Source organism: Caenorhabditis remanei, chromosome V, assembly GCF_010183535.1.
Source record: "Caenorhabditis remanei strain PX506 chromosome V, whole genome shotgun sequence".
Lineage (NCBI taxonomy): Eukaryota > Metazoa > Nematoda > Chromadorea > Rhabditida > Rhabditidae > Caenorhabditis > Caenorhabditis remanei.
In genome coordinates, this window is record NC_071332.1 from 16,641,641 (window position 1) to 16,660,829 (window position 19,189).

Genomic DNA, 19,189 nt, shown 5'->3' on the forward strand with positions numbered 1-19,189 from the left:
CATAAACATGAGATTTAGAGAGAAAAAGCAACAAAAAATAGAGGAAAACACATCAAAGTTCAAAAAATTTCTATTCCCTGAAAACTTTTTTGTTGCAAAGTCTAGTGTTCCTTATCCTATTCAATAGATCACTCACCTCTAAACCAATTCGTTCCTTTTTTCTCATCTCTTCCATTTTATGCCAAGCTCTTTTTTCTTTCTCAGTTTCCTTTCTAATTTTCTTTCTTTCCGTCTTCTTTCTCTCCTCTTGACTCATCTTCCTTCGTGACCCCTTCATTTTTCTACTCCGCCGTTATATTATTCTGTCTAGAAGACGTGAAGACCTGGAGACGTCTCGGGGGTAAGAAGACCTATGTGTAATTACTATCATAAGAAACGTTTCTTTTTTTCTTTTTCTGACAAGATGTACGTATGAAAAGTTAGGAGCTGGCTGCCTTGGTCAGAATATTAGAGCACATATGTATCTCAAAAATATTCCATTTTTACACGGTTCAATGAACAGAAAAAATTCGAGAACGCCATTGGAAAGATATGTTTTCTTTAATTTAGTAGCAATAATAGTTGGAGTGAAAAAATTTTCTCACATTGAATTTTTCAAGTTAAAAAAATATTTTCATTAAAACAATTTTTAACCTAAAAATAGCTCTAAACTCTACGATCCCCATTCTCCTGACTCAAAAGGTGACTAGATTGTAGAGTTTTTCCGCGCGGCCGTGAAGTCCTCTAGGACAAGATTTTTGCTCAATTCCTCGTTTTCTCACTTTTCCCAACAAATTTTTGAGGAATTAAGAAAAATTTTGTCCGAGAGGTCTACACGCTGAAAAACTCTTCCACCTAGAGTCAGGAGAACGGGAATTGTAGTGTTTAGAGCGAATTTTTAGATTTTTTTCCTCTTTCAAGTCCGAATACTTTTTCTCAAAAAGTAACCTCTTTTTTTTTCAAAAAACATGAAAATTCGAACTCGAATAAAAAATGGAACAAGAGCACCCCTCTCCCTCACTCCTGTCATCGTTGCTCTCGTAATTGAATGCGATTTTGTTCTCCTTTTTTCTCTCGTTTTTTTCCACCCATAAATAAAAATTGTTTTGTTCTTCCCTCTTCCTCTCTCCCTCATTCCACGTATATTTCATCTCGTTTTTTCTTGTTAATTTTCTCCCTCCCTCATACGTATTCCCAACTTCCTCCCCCTCCAATCTCATAATATTTTTTCTTTCATTTATGTTATTTCTCATTTTTTCCATTCTGAAATTGTTTCAGACACTTCACAACAAAAAGCGCCATGGATCTGTTTCCAACGAGCCGATTGCGACTCACACATTTGCCACAACAGGTTTGTCGTTACAACAAGTTGAAAAAATGGCGGGAAATGAAAAAGGAATGACCTAGAAAATGTATATTTTTATTTTTTTGAGTCAACGGAGCGTCAGACTCTCTTATCAAACTGTTCGCTCTACTCAATCTACAATAAAGTAATTTCTACCTCAAATCGTCCCATTTCAGTGCAAAATAGAGTGATTTTTTAGCTATCCCCTTAAAATGACCATAACTCTCTAGGGAGTGTCCGTAAAAAAAAGTTGTCAACTACAAAAATGAAGCACTACCTTCGGTCTGTATGGCTTATACATAATTTACTTTGTGGGACAGTCATTGATACGATAACACCCTCTTAAAGTTGGTCATCTTCAACTGAAAAAGACCAATATCTTACTTCACTTATCATTACCCCAAGCTTTATTCCATTTTCCACATTTTATATGAATGACATTTTATATGAATGATCTTTCCTCAGTTCCCAAAAAATATCCAACTTGGCCCCCTTCCAATGACATTGGTCACTCCTCGACCCAAGTATCCCCTTGTGAAAAAGAAGTGTGTTTTGAACAGGAAGTTTCGAAAATCTTGGAGACAAAAAAGGGAAGCGGATTAAATCTAAATTCATTTTGGCAACAAAATCGTAATTGAGTGAGTGTTCTTCGTGGGTTTTTTTGGTAGTGCAGTTTAATTGGATTGAGCTTTTATACCCGAATAGGAAATTCTAGGCCACCAAACTCGAAAAGAAATGCATTTCATTCGATTTCCCCCCAGTTTGTGTGTGATTGACAAGTTTTATTCTTCCCCCCTTCTCTTCTCCTAACCCGAAATGCATAAATCACTAAAAATGTTATTGGTCCCATATCATGAGGAACGAAGAACAACATGTGTTTCGAGTCGTTGTTTTTTTTTCTCAGGGCCTAGAAATCCACACGTGGAGAGTTAGGCCATCCAGTGTTTATAAGACTCAAAAATAAACACTCGATGACTATTTCCATTTCTCCCCCAAAAAAATTTGTTCCCAAGAATCTCAGTTTTCGAGTTTTCGCGTGACGGATTCTTTTAGAAATAAGAATAGGAGGAGAGCAAACTGCTTATTTAGTGTCAATTGTTTTGTTTACGTGGGACTTGTTTCGTGACCTAGGAGGTCAAATTACGTCATGAAAATTGGAGGAAAGGTTTCAAATTTTTAGACAAATTTCGAGAATTTTTTGTCGAAAAAAATCGTTATGAAACCAGGCGTTCTGAAATGTACACTTATTTCAAAACAGGTTTGAAATTGCAGGTTATGAAAAAAGTCGGGTTTAACGTGGTTCATGTATCAGTTTTTTTTAAATACTTTTCAAGGCCCGGCTTCAAAAAATGAACAATTTTTCAACATTTTTTTTGAAATTTTCTTCTACTTTTTATCTAAAATGTGAACATCTTTTGTGATTTTTCAGAATTTCTTCTAATTCTGAATGAAAGTCAAAAATTCAAAAAACTTCAAAAAATTCGAAAAATATTTAATTTTGAATTTTGGCGCCAAGTACCAGGGTCTTAATTTTGCTGGCAAGGCCTGGATCGTCCGTTTCATTTTTTCTCAGTTCAGAATCTTCTCGGTGATCGAATTCGTGGTTCGAGGTTGTCTCGTTCTAAAATTTTATGAGTTTCGAAACGGCCAAATTCCAAAATACCCGGTTCTGAAATGTCCAAATTCACCACTTCATAACAATTTACTTTTCACATTTATATTTAAAAAAACTTAATTTCGTGTACTTATTACACCTACCTTTGAGCCCAAACTTCCCCCTGAAAGTACAAAATTGCTTCGTTTTTCTCGGTCTCACCCCCCTCCCCTAACTCATTCCTCTCTTTTTCGTTTTTATCTTATTCTTTTCCATAACGAACCAAAAAGAACAAGAAAAGAAGCAACAAAAAGTTTAGTGATGGTCGTGGGGTGGCTCATCTTCGTCGTTTCTTTTTTGTCTGCCTTCCGTCATTTCAACTTCCAAACCACACCCAATCACCCGGTTTCTGGGAACTCAGAAATGTCTTGAGGCACAACGACAAAATTTCTTTGAAAATTTTGTATTTTTGCGATCATGCAATTTTTTTTTTGCATTGTGTTGGTTTGAACTGTAATTTAACGATTGGAATACAAATATTGTCAATTAAATGTTCTATTTTCAAAAAAACCCACATTTTCCAAGTTTCAGCTCTCTCTTAAAACCAGACAAAAAAAACTAGTTGTAGTTTTTCGGAATCCCCTGGGAGTCAAGAAATAGACAATAGCTCCGCATTATTTTCTCTCCACTTTTTCCTCATCCCCTTTTTCTCTATCTCTGCGTCTCTCAAATCCGAAATCTCTCACTTCTTTTCAAGATAGCCGCTCTTCTCTGGAAATTTGAGACAATTGTTAGCAGAAAAGTTTTGTTCTTTTCGATTTTTGATTCACTGATAACAGAAGTCACTGATTACTGAAATTTGAACTCTTTTGTTGGATTTGTCACGCTTTATTTGTTGGAGAGCTTTTGTCATGAGAGTCTAGTTTTCAGTCTGAAATTTAGGTGTCAAAGATTTTTTCATTAGTTGTAGAAATTGAAATTCTTAACGTTTTCCGAACATTCCAAAATCACAAGTTTTAAAATCTAGATGTTTTGAAATTCATAATTGTTAGACCCGAGTAATTGGCGCCAAAATTCAAAATTAAAATTTTTTGAACTTTTTGAAATTTTTAGAATTTCTTTCGAGAAAAAGTCGAATTCTCGACTATCATTCAGAATCAAAAGAAATTCTGGAAAATCATCAAAAATCTTCAAATTTTCGATGAAAATTTGAAATAAAAAAATTGGTTTATTTTTTGAAGCCGTGCTTTCGGGCCGGACCGGTCTTTAAAGTTTTTAAACTTTTTTCGGATTTTTTTTTCAATTTTTCATCGAAAATGTAAAATTTTTTAATGATTCTTCAGAATTTCTTCCAATTCTGAATCATTGTCGAAAATTAGACTTTTTCGAAAAAAAGTTTTCTAAAAACTAGAAAAAACATTGAATTTTTAATTTTGACGCTAATTACCGGGCCTTGAAAAGTATGGTTAAACTCAAGCTTCCCAACTTCACGGTTTCAGATTTTCTTAGTTTCGAAGTGTCTCGGTTTCGAAACGGCCCGACATTCTAGTCAATTATTCTCAGTATACATGAAACCATTTCAAAACCCGGACACCTACCCTTGACGTTTCGAAACTAAATATCCGGTTTTAAAACGTCCCCATTAAAAACCGCAAATCACCCCCTCCCCCTACTCTGCAAAAAATGCAATGCCAGCTGCTCGTTTTTCTTTTTATTCCGTAGTTCTTGCTCTCCCACCCCCTCCCCCCAACCCAATAACTCATTTCGCATCTCCAACCAATTTCCAATCTTTGCGCCCTCTTCAAGAAAACCAAAACCTCTTGGAAGAAAAGAAAACTGGAAACCGAAATTCATTGTCTTCCTCTTCATTTCCTTTTCTTCTTTCGTTTTTTTTTGCTCGCTACGTTATTCCACTCTTTCTATTCCAATTCCTCCAGAACATTCTCGTATAAAAAATGGACGTTCTTCGCCGGATGATGCCGAGAAAAATGAAACGAGATCAGTACTCGTTTGAGCTTCTCAAAAGTAGTTCCAATATTGAATTGTCGACGGGAGTGGGTCCAGGGACACCGCTTCCCAGGAACTTTTCACATTATGACAGTATACGAATCGCTCCGTCCACACAGTCAGCGGTCAAGAGGCCGCAAGTTGTGAAGGTTGGTTTTTTTAGGAAAACTTTATACACAATTAAAAATTCAAGAACGAAAGATAGAAAAGTCAACAAAAAAACTTATATAGAATTTATTGAAACATTCTTAATTTTTTGTCGATTTGTGTCAATTTTGTGCCAATATCCATAATTCTGTCCATTTTTGAAGCCAAAATCCTGTTGTAGTTTCCTCCGTCCTCTTCCGCCAAGGCAACACTTGATGCTCTGAAAATTTATTTTTCTCATTTTTATCTGGAAATAAATCGCTCACTCACCGAAAAACTGCTTAGAAGTAGGTTGTTTCTGCCTAATTTATCGAAAAATATTGAACTTCCGGCTCCTTATTTTTTGATTTGAATATCCGACAAGACTCTGAAAAATAGAAGTCCTATACTGTATTTATAGGTCGCCGATAGACAAACCTCAACAAAATTGTTTTCCATTTTGTTCGAATTGGTCTCCAATAATTTTATCAACCTGAAAAACCATGAAGAAGTAAATAAATCAAAGAAATTTGAGAAAAAATAGGAAAAAAATATTCGAAATAAAAATAAAAATTGAGCTGGCCGCGAGAGAAAAAGTTAGTCCAATCATCCATATACGATCCGTGCGCGAAAGCAATCAGAGTCCCTGAGCAGGACGTCGTAAACCATCCTCACGCGATCTCGTATCCGAGCAGTCGATAGAAAAATTGGACATCCATAAACGGACCGTGTGCGAATGAGAAATACGAGTCGCGCGCGAACGACCTATCGCGAGAAGCGTCGTTACGGATCCGTAAAGACTCCGCACAAGATTCGCATCCGTAACGCGTCTACTCGCGAACAACCTGTGCTTGCTCTTTAAGAAAAATCTGATAATCCAAGATGGTGGCCTAGGAATTCAAAATCATGACCTAAAATCCTGAAAAATGATCTGAAATTGTCTGAAAATCCAATATATTTTCACAGTATGTATTCTGACTCCCTTTGTTGCAATTCTCTAGAAATTCCACAATTCAAAAACCATCGAAACAAATTTCATTCCTAGAATCCTTTTTTTGAAATTTAAATATTCACGAATTGCTCTTTCCTACATATTTTTTCTCTTTTTTCATAATTTAATATCCTCCCCCACTTCCCCCAAGTTTAACTCCAATTAAATTGATGAGCTGCTCTCTTTTCAGCTCATTTTCAATTAATTTTGCATCACCCCATACCCTTTTTCTCCCTTCGGACACTGACATATTTATGCTGTTGGTTTGTCGAGTCGGCACCACACGGCTAGATAAAAAAGCAGAAAAAAGAAAAAAAAAATTCGCCGTGTGCTTTGTTTTGGTGTTCTTTCCGAATGGAATTTTTGCAGAGGAAGAAAAAAAAAGAAAAAATTTGCATCAAGGTGTATTGACTGCAAAGAGAATAGGTTTTGAAGTTTAGTCTCAGAAATTAGTTTTATTTATTTTTCTGTTATTTTCTCACCACATCATGTACATATTTCCCATGATTCCATTTCCATGTGATTCGGTTTTCACCTGGATACGTATACTTTGTTTGCTTCAGTTTTTTTTTCTAGATTTTTTGTGGTTCTCGCTGGAAATACTACCAATTTAGTTATAACCTAGTAGCGGTCATTTGTGTCTGGTTTCTACTATCGAACGATATATCATGGTATCTGTTACCGGTAAAATTTATCCTTTTTTTATAGTTCCTATCTGTAACTGACCAATTAGCTATCAGGTGTGTTGCTACCGGATATCTGCAACCGATTTCGAATTTTCCTGACAATTTTCACCGGCTAAGCGGATCACAAGGGTACCTGATACCGGTCGGTCTGTTGGTACCTGTCTGATTTTATTTGAGCTTGCTACAGGTATATAAAAAAGTCAAATTATTACCTTTCTGAGACTCGAAATCTTTTTGCAATTCTTACCATTTTTCGCGTTTAAAAAGGTAATAATTCTCGAGGGCAAAAACTAAATATATATTTGGAACCAGCGTTTTTTCAGCATTCCAATGATATAAGTCAAGTCCCATAACTTCAAACTGACTCTATAACCTTCCCTAGTAAGTATTACCTGTTGGAATGAATTTTGAGCCCAACAACTAAATGTGATCCCGAGTCAATCTCATCCCATATAACTTTCCAACTCTTCTGATCCATCCTCGATTTGTGACCAGTCCCCAACCCGCATGTGACTTCCTCCGTTTAGAAATTCAATGCCACCCTCAATCTGTCCTCTTTTTTAGGGAGAGAGGCGACTAAAAAGTCTAAAAATAAAATGGGTTTCTAATTGTTTCTAGAGTAGTGACTCCGAAAAATAGAAAACATAAAAGTTCTCGTAAAACAGAGATTTAATAACTCTCTGAGGTTTGTGGCTACAGTATCCGCTCGTAAATTCCAGTCGTAAAGGTAGAAGGGTATCCATTCTTCTCTTCAAAACTACTAAACTAGGCGGAATTTTTTTTCTAGTTTTTTAGTCCTCTCTCCCTAGTTTTTCGGCTTTTCGAGAATCTGTTTCAGAATGCATGCATTCATGTTCGGATTGTCTGTCAACACACCACCTCGTTTCGCTTTTTTGTGTCTCCCTGACGACTTTTCTCTCGTGTCGTTTCACTTTTTGCTCCGCTTTCTCTTTTTTCGGAGGCAAAACGATGCTCTTTGTGCTTTCGGCTACTCTGACTTTGAGATAAGATGCGGCGGATACCAGGAAGTTTTTTGAGAGCTGGGGAAACAGGAAATACATGTTCTGGTGTTGGATTGGGGAAGTGGGAATGTCTGTGAGAATGAGATCAAAGTTGACGGCTCTGCTGCCGGCTCGAGCAATCTATAATAAGGGAACTGTTTTTCTCGGGGCGGCTGGGTTATTTGTAGTCATTTTTCAAAGATTAGCTAGCTGGCAACATAGTTTAGACCGACTAGATTTTTCCATTCTTTCATGACATTCCAGGAAGGTACCAATTTCAAAGTTTGCAGTGCTAAAGGCGGTTTGTCAGTGTAACTTTGTCATTGTAACTTGGTCACTGTATGTTTTCCAGCGCGGCGCGTAACTTTCTTAAAACCCAATTTGATGAGCTGAAAAATATACCAAACCGGGCTGGGCTACGGTGACGTCTTATTGTAAATATCTTATTCCAGTCATACGTCATTTTCAGATCTATTGCAGCGCTTCTAGAAAATTAGTTTGGGAGACCAGCAGTCACATCGTGGCACCTTTCCAAAACCAGACTTGTCACGGGCCGGGCCAAAATCAGGAAAAATCTCGGCCCGGCACGGCCCGTAGCCCGGCCCGGCCCGCTCGGCCCGTTTTGAAACAGTTTTTGAAACATTTTTGAAATTTTGATGTTTTTTTTGGAAATTTTTGGAAATTTTTTGAACTTTTTTGAAAAAAGTATAGTTTTTGAGTAAACATTTAAAATTAAATCAAAATGTGAATATGTATGATAATTTAAGCATTTTTACTCTTTTTTTCGAAAAATTTCAAAAAAAAAAATTTGGTAAAAATAGGTACCCATTTTTGAATCCGGGCCGACCTGGCCGGGCCGGGCCAAGAGAAATTTCGGCCCGGCCCGATTTTTGACAAGTCTGTCCAAAACCACTTTTTCAAATTTCGTGTCCTCCATCTCGCCCTACTTTTCCAATCCGTCTTGTATATAGTGCAATGACTAATTGACTAATTCTCACCCAAAAAGCGCAAACCCGCAAACCAAGCTGTCGTCAGTTTCCATATTCCAATTTTTCAAAAACCCATTCCTTCCTCCCCTCTCGTTTTCCTGTGAAAACGAACTAACCGCACCGCTGCTCCACTCATCTTCCTGCTCCATTCTTCTGTTCCCCCAACACCCCTCCCACTTTGTTCTTATATTCTTCTTCGCATGTTTGAATGAATTAGAGACTCAAAAACTGAGAAGAGGACACTTCTCCTTTTCGTATCTGTCCGTAGAGCTACAAAAACACAAAGACAAAAAATTTATTCGAAGAATTTCTGCCCTCTTGAGTATTCTTGGCTTATGAGAATGAGTACTTCCAGTTATTGGAAGGTGTACTCACACCGACAGGTAAGGAAAAATTTGTTTTATTTTTCTTGGGGTTTAAGCTGAGCAACGCTCTGCATAGGCTAAGCAGCGCTCATTCCAATGTCTGACCTCCCACGCGATTCCACTACTAAACCCACCCTAAACCCATTGCCATGTTTATTCTCTTTTTTTGACAAATGACAAGAAATGTCTCATTTCGCATTTAACCTACCCTACTCCTCACGTCACAGAATGGTGTTCTGGAAGATTTTGAGAGGAATGACGAATTCAGAATTATGGCGCTAAAATTCTAATTTCATCGAGAAAGGTGACGTTTCGAATTGTGTTGTCTGTCAGAATGGAGTGACAAGAGTTGGAGTTGGTGGGAGAAAAATTGGTATAAATCGGCACGGGTCGGAATGAATTTTTGAGTGTTTCGGGTTTTTTTTTTGAGTTTGAGGTGGATTTTAGGTCAGTATGGCAGCCTGACCCCAAGTGAGAGCTACAGTAACCCGAAGTTGGACTAAAGCTCTGAAACTCAGGTGTACGGTACCCTGAGATTACGATAGTTGAACTAGGTCTACAGTATACTAGCTTAACCTTAACCTTTAGTATTTCAAAATGACCTAAATCTAAACCTTTTCCTACTGTGCCTAGACTTTGGCTTACTGTATCTGACATTATGTAAAAATAATCTATTCACCCAGACACCCTTTCCTCAAGTGGGGCTGCGCGAAAAAAACTTTTCCGAAAATTTGCAAAAAACTTTTTTTCGAAAATTTTCTACGGAGAAAAACGGAAAAATTAAAAAAAAAAAATTTTTAGGAGGCATTAGCTCGGCACAGTTTTCCTAACTGCGCTACACAGAAATGCCCTTGAAAAGTGTCTCTTTTTCTCTGAGTCTCTCAATTTTGCACACAATTTTATTCGGTTTCGGTAAAGCGCGGTTGTAAAAAGCGTGTCGTGCTAATAAGCAATTTTGAAATTGTAAGAAAACCGTTATTTCAAGAACAGATCCCTAGAAAACCTGTTTTTGTGTACAAAATTCGGAAAAATTTCAGGAAAAAATCGAAAATAAAATTTCAGCCGAATCTTTCAAAATTTTTAAAAAGGTTTACCTGAAAACTATCCGAAAATTTTTTGTCCTAAAATTTTTTCTCACAGCCCTGACCCCCACTCAGTTCATGATTCATTTGATTCTTTGAACCAAAATTGTTGCAATTGAACCTCCAAGGAACTATTCAATCATTGAAACATTTCCACAAATAAATTCTCCCCCCTCTCCACTCCCCCGTGTCTCCTCTCAACTCGTGGTCCTAGTGGTCTCTACCTCTCAAGAAAAAGTTCTCGAATTTCATTCATCTTTCTCTTATTTTTTATTTTTCACCTCACCCCTATTGGAATATATTTCTGGAATGAATCCTCTCCTGTCATCATCTTATTTTTCACCAGTTGACTCATGTCTTACATGTTAACCGGCGTCAGAAAATAGATAAGCTCCCTGTTTTTTCGTGATGTTCAAGGTGTTCCCGTGTAGCAGCTGTTTTTTTTTCGTATAGCATTGAGATTTATAGCTGGAGAGTGGAGAGCACAAGCTATACTAAAGGACCCCTAAAAATAAAAGTAATATCACCAAAAATAGGTTGTGAGCTGGGGGGAGAGCAAATAAATCGAGCAGCAAAAAGTATACAAAATAAAAAAGTAGACCGGAAATGGATGGACGTGAATGAAGGGAAAATAATGAAAAATAAAGTATAGCGATTGGTCGGTCACTTAGATGTTGGAGGTCCCCATGTAGATCAAAAAGTTTTTTGCCATATGGTTCTGAGCAAAAAGCTTGATTGAGATTTATCGAGGTGCAAAGTATAAATCTAATTGAAAAAGACTGTGGTGTTAAGTCCAGATGACACTTTGAACTTTGGCCCTGCTAATTCGCTGAGTAGCGACTCGAATGTAACATTCTGCGGAACGAACCGCCCGTAAGCCACAAGATTAGAAGATTAGATGAATTCTGCAGAATCCGAATTCCCGGTATAGTATTTCGAGAAGGTTCTTCCGACTTCATCCGATTAGGGACATTTGATCCACTCTACTCCAGTGTCAAGGACCCTTAGGCAACATTTCGTCACAAAAATAATATTTCAAAATTTGTCTGTCCCAATTAGTTATTTCAACATACACAACTTCAGGGCCAAAAAGTATTTTTTGTAGACACCTTGTTGCCCACAAAAATGCCGGGATTTCGGAACCCTGTGTTTTGCTCAATTGGAAATCTTAACATCGTTTCCTCCAAAATAAATTGAGTAGAAAAAAAACAACAAAAAACTTCCTAATCCCATCTCTCTATCTCAATTCCAATCCCCTTCCCTCCTACTTCTCAGAACTTCTCTGCGCCTCTCCTCTCTAGCCCCTCCCCTCTAAACCCCGCCCACTTTCTTGGGAGATGTGGACCATGAGGGCAGTCTTTCTTAACACTCCTTCCCACATTGGTTGAAATATTTCTCCCCCTGTGATGAACATGGTTCGGAACCACGTCGCCTACCATCGTACCTCTCTCACGTCACCGACAATGATGAATTCATATTCTTTGGTTTGTGTCTTGCTGCAAAAAATATTAAAACTTGAGACCCCCTTCCCCCGGAACCAGAAATTCGAGATTCGGGTAACCATAGGCAACTTTGTGTAAATTTTCGAATTTGATCTTCTGGCCACGCCTCCACACGGCATACATAAACATACAAGAACCCCATAGTATTCATTTTCAAACAACTAATGCCACGTCGCGAATTTCAGAAGTCAGAAGAGGTGATCGATGTGTCTGAAGGCGAGATGAGCGAATTCTCCTCACTGATCGGCTTTGTCGGTGGGCCACGCGAGCCGGGATGCAGTTATGGGTGAGTAGTCGCATATCCTGTTTACCATAGCCATAGCATTCAAACCAGAATCCTATTAGAAGACGTGAGAATCTGCAGAATGAGGAATTTAGCTTGCAAATGAATAAGGAAGCGCATCCTAATTCCTAATTGCTGCTCGTTCTCTAGAACTTTAGCGAGCTCAAACCTCAACGGACACAGAAAAATATTTTCTGTAACACTAGCCAAAAATCCTTCTGTTTCAAATCACATGGAATCTAAAAACAGACCCTTTCAGCTCGCTCCCTATCAAATTTCTTGAAGAAAAATTTGTTGGCAGCATGTCACTTAGCGGGTCTCCTCCCACCCACATTTTTGACCTCCATGCTTTTGACCCCTAAGTGATATCACTTGACATGTCTGAGCCAGGACCCAGTAGCCTTTTTGAGCGTAAAAAACTCGATAAAATCTCAAAGTATGATTTTGTGACCTCAGACTACTAGAGCTATCAAGTTACCACAAATAGTGGTCCCGTGAAAAACTAAAAAAACTCCAATCTTTTTTCAGATTCGCGCAAGAGGATCCGGCGTACGAAAAAGCGGTCAGCGAGTGCCACGTCATTCAGGAGAAAAAAGACTTTGCGGAAGCGGTGCTTCTGAAATGCATCGATAATAAGCGTAAGTTGGGGTACCTTCGGCGCGAAAGGGAAAGAAAAAAAGTTTCGAAATGAATGAACTTCCAGTCTAATGCACTCTTTTCGAGAAATCGTTTTTTTTTCCACCGCTTGCCTGGGGCAAAGATTAGTCTGAATACCACTTTTTTTGCAGCTCTCTTCCCGTACATGCACTTCGCCCAATTCCGAAACGTGGACTACACGCACCGAGTTAAGCAGATTTCCGATTTGGCCAGAGAATGCTCGCCCACTCATGGAAGTCTTTATGGTTCGTTGGGCACTGGGGGATGCGTATACATGTGTAGACAACAATTTGACCTTGGCACTTTTTCTGGGTATAGTTAAGTGGGTTCATGAGTAATTTTTAGGTGTTTTTTTTGAAGATTTTGAAGTTACCAACTTGCCTTTACCTCTACCTTTACCTTTAAGGCTACCATATCCAATTTAGGCTACCAGAACCATTTTTTAGTATGCCCACTATAGCCATATAGACCAGCCCCATTTTTGACCGCTTCTCTTAAACACGTCACCTCCACCAACTACTTTTTCTTTCTACCTCCAAAAACCACTTCCGGTCCATTGCCTCTTTGTTCTAGCAACACGAAAAGAAATCTTGACTTTTTTCTCATATTTCAACGTAAATCTTTGAAAAAAATGACGCTAGATATTTTGAACAAAAAAATGTAGCTCGTAAATCATGAAGACGTCAGAATCGAGGTGAAGTATGTAGTCGTCGAGAGCCTCGGGTAAACATTCTGAAAATAGAAGCCAGCCTCAAAAATAAGCGGTATTTGCTCAAGTGAGGGTGTAGATTTGGATAGAGGGAGCGCAAGGGGGGCCATCGAAAATTTAAGGAGATGTAAGCAGGAGGGCAATGTTGTTTTGTGATGAGAATTTGATTTTTGAGGTGTCTCAAGAGGATTTGCCCCCCGACAAAAGTGTTTTGAAGGGTTCAAAGCTCAAAATTATAATTTGTTGATTCGGTAAAAGTTGAAAACCCCTCACATAGAAAATCTTCTAGGCTGCTATGACGAGGTCTACTCCATCCAAAAAACCGCTAGCGTCGGTGAGAACCGCCTGCCAGCGCACCGTCACTCTGGCTACATTGTCATCGGATTCAAGCTGCTCGAGGACGCCGGCAAGCAGGGAACTCTAGAGAAGACGTGGCTTCAATGGAGTGGCGCGCGCGAGATCTACAAGCACTCTCCCCGCTCATGGAACTTGAGACGAATCTCGTTGATGAGGTGTCCGACACAGTAAGTTTAGACTTTTTAAATTTTATTTCTACAGAAAGTATTCACAATAAACATTTACAGTCACAAGAACGGTGTCGCTCAACGCCCGTTCGCCTACATTCTGATGTGCGAGTACGGTAGCATTCTCCACCCATCGAACACGATTCAGGCGTTGGACATTTGCGAGAGATTGCGAGTTCGGAATTGTGGACATATTGCGTTGTACCAGGTGAGAGAGTTTGGGAAACCAGCTAAGGAATAGGATACTAATTAGGGACACTTAATTAGGGAAAATTAATTAGAGAAAATTGGCACAAAGATAATTATGAATTGGGTTATAAATGAGATCACTTGCGCTTATGGTGCTTTGCCTTCTTCTTCTTGTGGGAGTTTTTCGATTCTTTCGGTTGACTCTGTGGCTCTTCTGGCTCTTCTGGCTCTTCATCCACCGCCTGGGGTTGCTCCACCTCCTCCTCCTCCACCTCAGCATCATCAGGAATCCCTAACACCTGCTTTCCCATCATCGCCCAATCTGGATTATCTCTTGATGGGTGGTAGCCGTCACGGAAGCCACTTCTGAAATAAAGGAAGCGTTGAACTTTTATCTGATCCACCTAGACTTACGTCGTTGAAGCGGTGACTGGGTTATCATGCCCCTCCATGTACATCACATTGACCTTATCGTGAAATACCGTCTCCTTGCTCTCGATCTCCTCTCCAAGATCTATCGCAGCTGTGGACTCAACCATGTAGTGGATTTTCATATAAGTTTTCGGGTCCTGGCCATGAGTGAACACGTCTCGTTCGAAATCCCAGATTTGAGATGTGGAAAGGGTGCCCAGGAAGTCGGTGAGCTCTTTGTTGGTTGGTAGATCAAAAATGTTCCAGCCTTCGTACTGAAATAGTTTTAAATTAAAAAAAGAGAACAATAGAATATAGGAACTTACGAGGTCGATCTGAAGAGATCGGTTCCCAATTATCCTCTTGTACTTCTTGATTTTCTCCATGATATCCGGATACTCTTTTTCGGAGCTGGAGCTCATGTGACTTTACGGCGAGTTTCTAAAAGAAGAAAAAAAATTAAATATGAAATCTAGAAAAGGCAGGGTGAGATACGCAGAGCAAGAGGCAGGAGAGCCAGACGGAAAAGAGCACGAGGCGGGTCAGAGACGCAGGAACATTGAGAAATGGGGCGAACAGACGTTAACGAAAAAAGACGGCAGGGGAAATGAGCTTAGTTTATTTAAAAAGGGGGATCTCATTAGTCAACGACATGGAAAAGGTCGGGGGAATATACATAAGAGAAATGTCAGCTAGTCTAAGAGCCTCACATGACAATGTGAGTTCTTCAAGAATCCATTCCAGTATTTCTTGAAAAAGGGGCATAGAATGAGCATGCATATGCACATTGCCCCCCCCCCCCCTTTCATTAGTTTGCTGGCTCCGAGCATATAAAAAATCGTGCAGATTTCGATTCTCGCGGGGTGGCTCTCGAGTTCCTATTAGCAACAGGAGAAATTTTTCAACAAAAAAAACATGGAAAAACAAAATACACTTGTGGAGGAAGAATAAAGTTTTGTTGGAATTGGTAGTGAGATTAAAAGTACAAGTCTGGGCACAAGAACACGACTACTATGGTGTCAGGTACCGTAAAAAAGACTATAAAATCAGATGCTTCAAATTGTGTCTCGTTTATCAAAAATAAATCAAATAATCATCCCCATCTCTTAGGTCCACTCAGCCTACACCTCCCCGGGCCCTCGCTCGTCCGCCCACAACTCTCCATCCCGTCAATCCAGCGCGTTCGCCCAGTCAGCAGCCGCAAAACGTTCCCAAATGCTCCGCGGATTCTCACAAGACGTCGAGCCACAACCGGTACCGGAGAGCTCCACCATGCGCCGCAATCGAATGTTGCGGACACGAGAACGCTCATTCCAGTACCCCGACGAGTACTATCACGCCTATCAACCTCATCAATTCGACCCACAGGAGCAGTACTAATTTTGGCTCCACTTATTCTATAATATTTGTTTTTTACATTTCTTCGTCACAACTTGTGTTTCATATTTTGGCCCCCTCCCGAAAAACGTTTAATATTTTTCTTTTCCCGTTGGTTCCGGGTGATTCTAGTCACCAATTCTCTTTTAGTCACCTCCCCGATACTCCACCCACACACTGTATGAACATCATTTTGCCCCCCTCACTGTGTATTTATTTTTGGATAAAAAAATGAATGGTAGAAATGAACAAAAAGAAAGAAGAAGACAAAAAATGTGAAAGAATGAATAAGACCCGACAAGCCAAACCGCCTTTATAATTGCTGTTTTGAGGAAGAAGAGCTCTCTTGAGACAAAGTTGTCATGGATACTCTCCTTCAGACAGAGACAAAATACATCACATCACAACGTTACGAATTATATAACTCAAGATAATTCTACTGGGACCGTGAGAGTGGTACATCTGACGTACTCACTCAGAAAAAAAAACAAAACTTGAATGATATCAACTTTTTATTCAAAATTTTACAGACAGAAAACAAGACAATTGATTAGGCACACAATCCGGAAGCGGTCTCACACTTAAATCCAGATGAGCAGAAGGAGCAAGTGTCTCCTGGTTGATAGATGTCGCCGTCAATCATGTTTCCACTGAAAATTTCAAAATTACATTTGAATTTGCTGAGAATAACTCACGCAGATTTGTATTGACAGACCACTGCAACTTTATACATGTTAGAGCTCGATGCATCTCTTCCACAGTTTTTAACTCCACAACCGATCAGATTAGTTTCAGCCCAAGCCATCTGTGTAGCATGTCCGATTCCAGAGTTGAAGGTGTCCTCGTCCAAAGTAGTGGAATACCATCCATAGTCTTGGAATTCTTGCTCCCAGGATTGGGAAGCGGCGACTCCCTGAACTCAACAAATTAGAATGCCACTAAAAATTATAAGAGACTAACAAATTTATCAAGACTAGTTGGAGCAGAGGATGACCATGACCAATAGAGATTCTCTCCAAGATCTGGGTATCCGGAGTGGTCATCTGGGCAAAGATTGGCATACTTTTGAGCAGAGGCAGCAACGGTGGTGTCCCATTTCTGAAGGTTCTAGTTGTCCATATGTTCTTTAGAAAAGAGATTCTTACCATCTTGCGCATGTTAGCTGCTGGTGGCTCAATGGTTCCAGCGGCGTCATAAGTTCCTTTCGCAATGGCAGATCTCAAGTCATTGTGAGCTTTGACGATTGCAGCTTGGGCAGTGGCACTGAATTGAGCATTGGCACATCCGATGATGGCGAGACAGCAGAGAGCAAACTTCATGATTCGAGTTTGAAGGGTGGTTGAGATGACTGCTCTTGCCGCTCTTTTTATATGGTTTGCGTGTGAGTCTTATCAGTTGAAAACAAGGTAATTAAGCAGGTTTCGGTACGGAACTCACAAACTTTGGTCTTGCTGATAAGACTGTCTGGCTAGTCGGCAACTATGTTTTGATGTCTTACGTGCTCGTTACAATTGTCATTGACAATACATGGAAAAACAAAAACCGAAATTTAGTCTCAGGTCTTTTTCTGTTATCATTTTAATACTAAAGACTAGGAGACTCAAACGTGTTTTTACATAGACATTGTCTAGTTTTTCAACTGATAAGACTCACACTCAAACCGTATAAAAAGAGCAGCAAGAGCAGTCATCTTAACCACCCTCCAAACTCGAATCATGAAGTTTGCTCTCTGCTGTCTCGCCATCATCGGATGTGTCAATGCCCAGTTCAGTGCCACCGCACAAACTGCAATCGTCAAAGCTCACAATGACTTGAGATCTGCTATTGCGAAAGGAACTTATGACGCCGCTGGAACAATTGAGCCACCAGCAGCTAACATGCGCAAAATGGTAAGAATCTCTCTTCTAAAGAACATATTTATCATGAGTAACTTTAGAAATGGGACACCACCGTCGCTGCCTCTGCTCAAAAGTATGCCAATCTCTGCCCAGATGACCACTCTGGATACCCAGATCTTGGAGAGAATCTCTATTGGTCATGGTCCTCATCTGCTCCAACTAGTCTTGATAAATTCGTAAGTCTCTTAAAAAATTAACAGGTATTTCATTCTGTTGTGTTCAGGGAGTCGCCGCTTCCCAATCTTGGGAGCAAGAATTTCAAGACTATGGATGGTATTCCACTACTTTGGACGAGGACACCTTCAACTCTGGAATCGGACATGCTACACAGATGGCTTGGGCTGAAACTAATCTGATTGGTTGTGGAGTTAAGAACTGTGGAAGAGATGCATCGAGCTCTAACATGTACAAGGTTGCAGTGGTCTGTCAATACAAATCTGCGTGAGTTATTCTCAGCAAATTCAAATGTAGTTCTGAAATTTCCAGTGGAAACATGATTGACGGTGACATCTATCAACCAGGAGACACTTGCTCTTTCTGCTCATCTGGATTCAAGTGTGAGACCGCTTCCGGATTGTGTGCCTAAGCAATTTTCTTGTTTTCTGTCTGTATAAAAAGTTTTAGTTTTTTATTTTATTTGCAATTTCCAACTCAAAAACCATAAAAATCAAACGATGAGAAGTTCCAGTTTCTCTATTCTTTTTAAAGCATCAATACCCAAGTAATCATTATAATAATGAGAACGAAATCCAAAAATAGAGATATATGACGATATTATATAATTCACCTTTGAAAAAAAGGGTCAGTAGCTACGCAGGCGACAGGATTACCCTCTACTTATCGCTTTTTGTTGATTGCCAGAGAGCCATCAATGTCGTCACCGCAGTGAACTGAGCATGGATTGAAGGGGTTTCTAACAGCAAACATTACTTCGCGAGAGAAAAGTATATAATCTCTCTTTTCCTCCAATCTCAAATCATTTCTTGATGGAGTTATCCCAGTCAATGGAACTACTGACTAAATTCATCTTCTTTCCGATTTCATTTCTCTCTTTCGTAGCAATAATTCTTTACTGTACTTACCATCTTGACAAAATGAAATTGGAACAATACAACAAAAATCTGAATTCTACAATTCACTACGACTATACCAGACGTCCAAGTTGGTGGTCCTCTCACAGTAAGTCAAAATATATTGAGTATATAAGTTTCTGAAACTAAATTCATTTTTTTCAGGAAATTCCATTCCAAAAATCGTGATTTCTCCGGGATTCACTACTCCAGAATTCGAGAACTTGGAACGTGGCTCCCCGATAGGTCATGTGATTCAGTGCAATCTACAAAGCAGCCGACTGAATAAAAGTCAATCAAATTTACACCTGGCTCTACCTCAACGAAGATGAAGCTCTCATGATATCTGGTTAAAAATCCATATTTTTTGTTTTATAAATAGTTGATTTTGGTGCTAAAATCTA

General features: G+C 39.3%; 7 protein-coding genes across 7 annotated transcripts; 5 read left to right on the top strand and 2 right to left on the bottom strand.

Moving 5' to 3' along the window:
* Window positions 1-4,873: 4,873 nt before the first annotated feature.
* On the top strand, window positions 4,874-5,130 carry GCK72_020617 (uncharacterized protein; the record flags this gene model as incomplete). Its single annotated transcript, XM_053733686.1, has 2 exons — window positions 4,874-5,074; window positions 5,119-5,130. The coding sequence occupies 2 exons, from the start codon at window positions 4,874-4,876 to the stop codon at window positions 5,128-5,130; spliced, it is 213 nt and encodes a 70-aa protein (XP_053582599.1).
* Window positions 5,131-11,571: 6,441 nt separating this feature from the next.
* GCK72_020618 (uncharacterized protein) lies at window positions 11,572-14,081 on the top strand (the record flags this gene model as incomplete). The annotated part of the gene is made up of 6 exons (XM_003093111.2): window positions 11,572-11,649; window positions 11,853-11,953; window positions 12,479-12,588; window positions 12,739-12,852; window positions 13,606-13,840; window positions 13,901-14,081. 6 exons carry the CDS (start codon window positions 11,572-11,574, stop codon window positions 14,079-14,081), a joined length of 819 nt encoding a protein of 272 aa, XP_003093159.2.
* Window positions 14,082-14,166: 85 nt separating this feature from the next.
* Window positions 14,167-14,862, bottom strand: GCK72_020619 (uncharacterized protein; the record flags this gene model as incomplete). The annotated part of the gene is made up of 3 exons (XM_003093138.2): window positions 14,167-14,395; window positions 14,444-14,715; window positions 14,767-14,862. 3 exons carry the CDS (start codon window positions 14,860-14,862, stop codon window positions 14,167-14,169), a joined length of 597 nt encoding a protein of 198 aa, XP_003093186.2.
* Window positions 14,863-15,092: 230 nt separating this feature from the next.
* Window positions 15,093-15,820, top strand: GCK72_020620 (uncharacterized protein; the record flags this gene model as incomplete). Its single annotated transcript, XM_003093121.2, has 2 exons — window positions 15,093-15,158; window positions 15,551-15,820. The coding sequence occupies 2 exons, from the start codon at window positions 15,093-15,095 to the stop codon at window positions 15,818-15,820; spliced, it is 336 nt and encodes a 111-aa protein (XP_003093169.2).
* A 547-nt stretch (window positions 15,821-16,367) lies between these two features.
* On the bottom strand, window positions 16,368-17,136 carry GCK72_020621 (uncharacterized protein; the record flags this gene model as incomplete). Its single annotated transcript, XM_003093113.2, has 4 exons — window positions 16,368-16,467; window positions 16,513-16,730; window positions 16,778-16,915; window positions 16,963-17,136. The coding sequence occupies 4 exons, from the start codon at window positions 17,134-17,136 to the stop codon at window positions 16,368-16,370; spliced, it is 630 nt and encodes a 209-aa protein (XP_003093161.2).
* A 396-nt stretch (window positions 17,137-17,532) lies between these two features.
* On the top strand, window positions 17,533-18,301 carry GCK72_020622 (uncharacterized protein; the record flags this gene model as incomplete). Its single annotated transcript, XM_003093129.2, has 4 exons — window positions 17,533-17,706; window positions 17,754-17,891; window positions 17,939-18,156; window positions 18,202-18,301. 4 exons carry the CDS (start codon window positions 17,533-17,535, stop codon window positions 18,299-18,301), a joined length of 630 nt encoding a protein of 209 aa, XP_003093177.2.
* Window positions 18,302-18,809: 508 nt separating this feature from the next.
* GCK72_020623 (uncharacterized protein) lies at window positions 18,810-19,117 on the top strand (the record flags this gene model as incomplete). The annotated part of the gene is made up of 2 exons (XM_053733687.1): window positions 18,810-18,894; window positions 18,951-19,117. 2 exons carry the CDS (start codon window positions 18,810-18,812, stop codon window positions 19,115-19,117), a joined length of 252 nt encoding a protein of 83 aa, XP_053582600.1.
* Window positions 19,118-19,189: the final 72 nt, after the last annotated feature.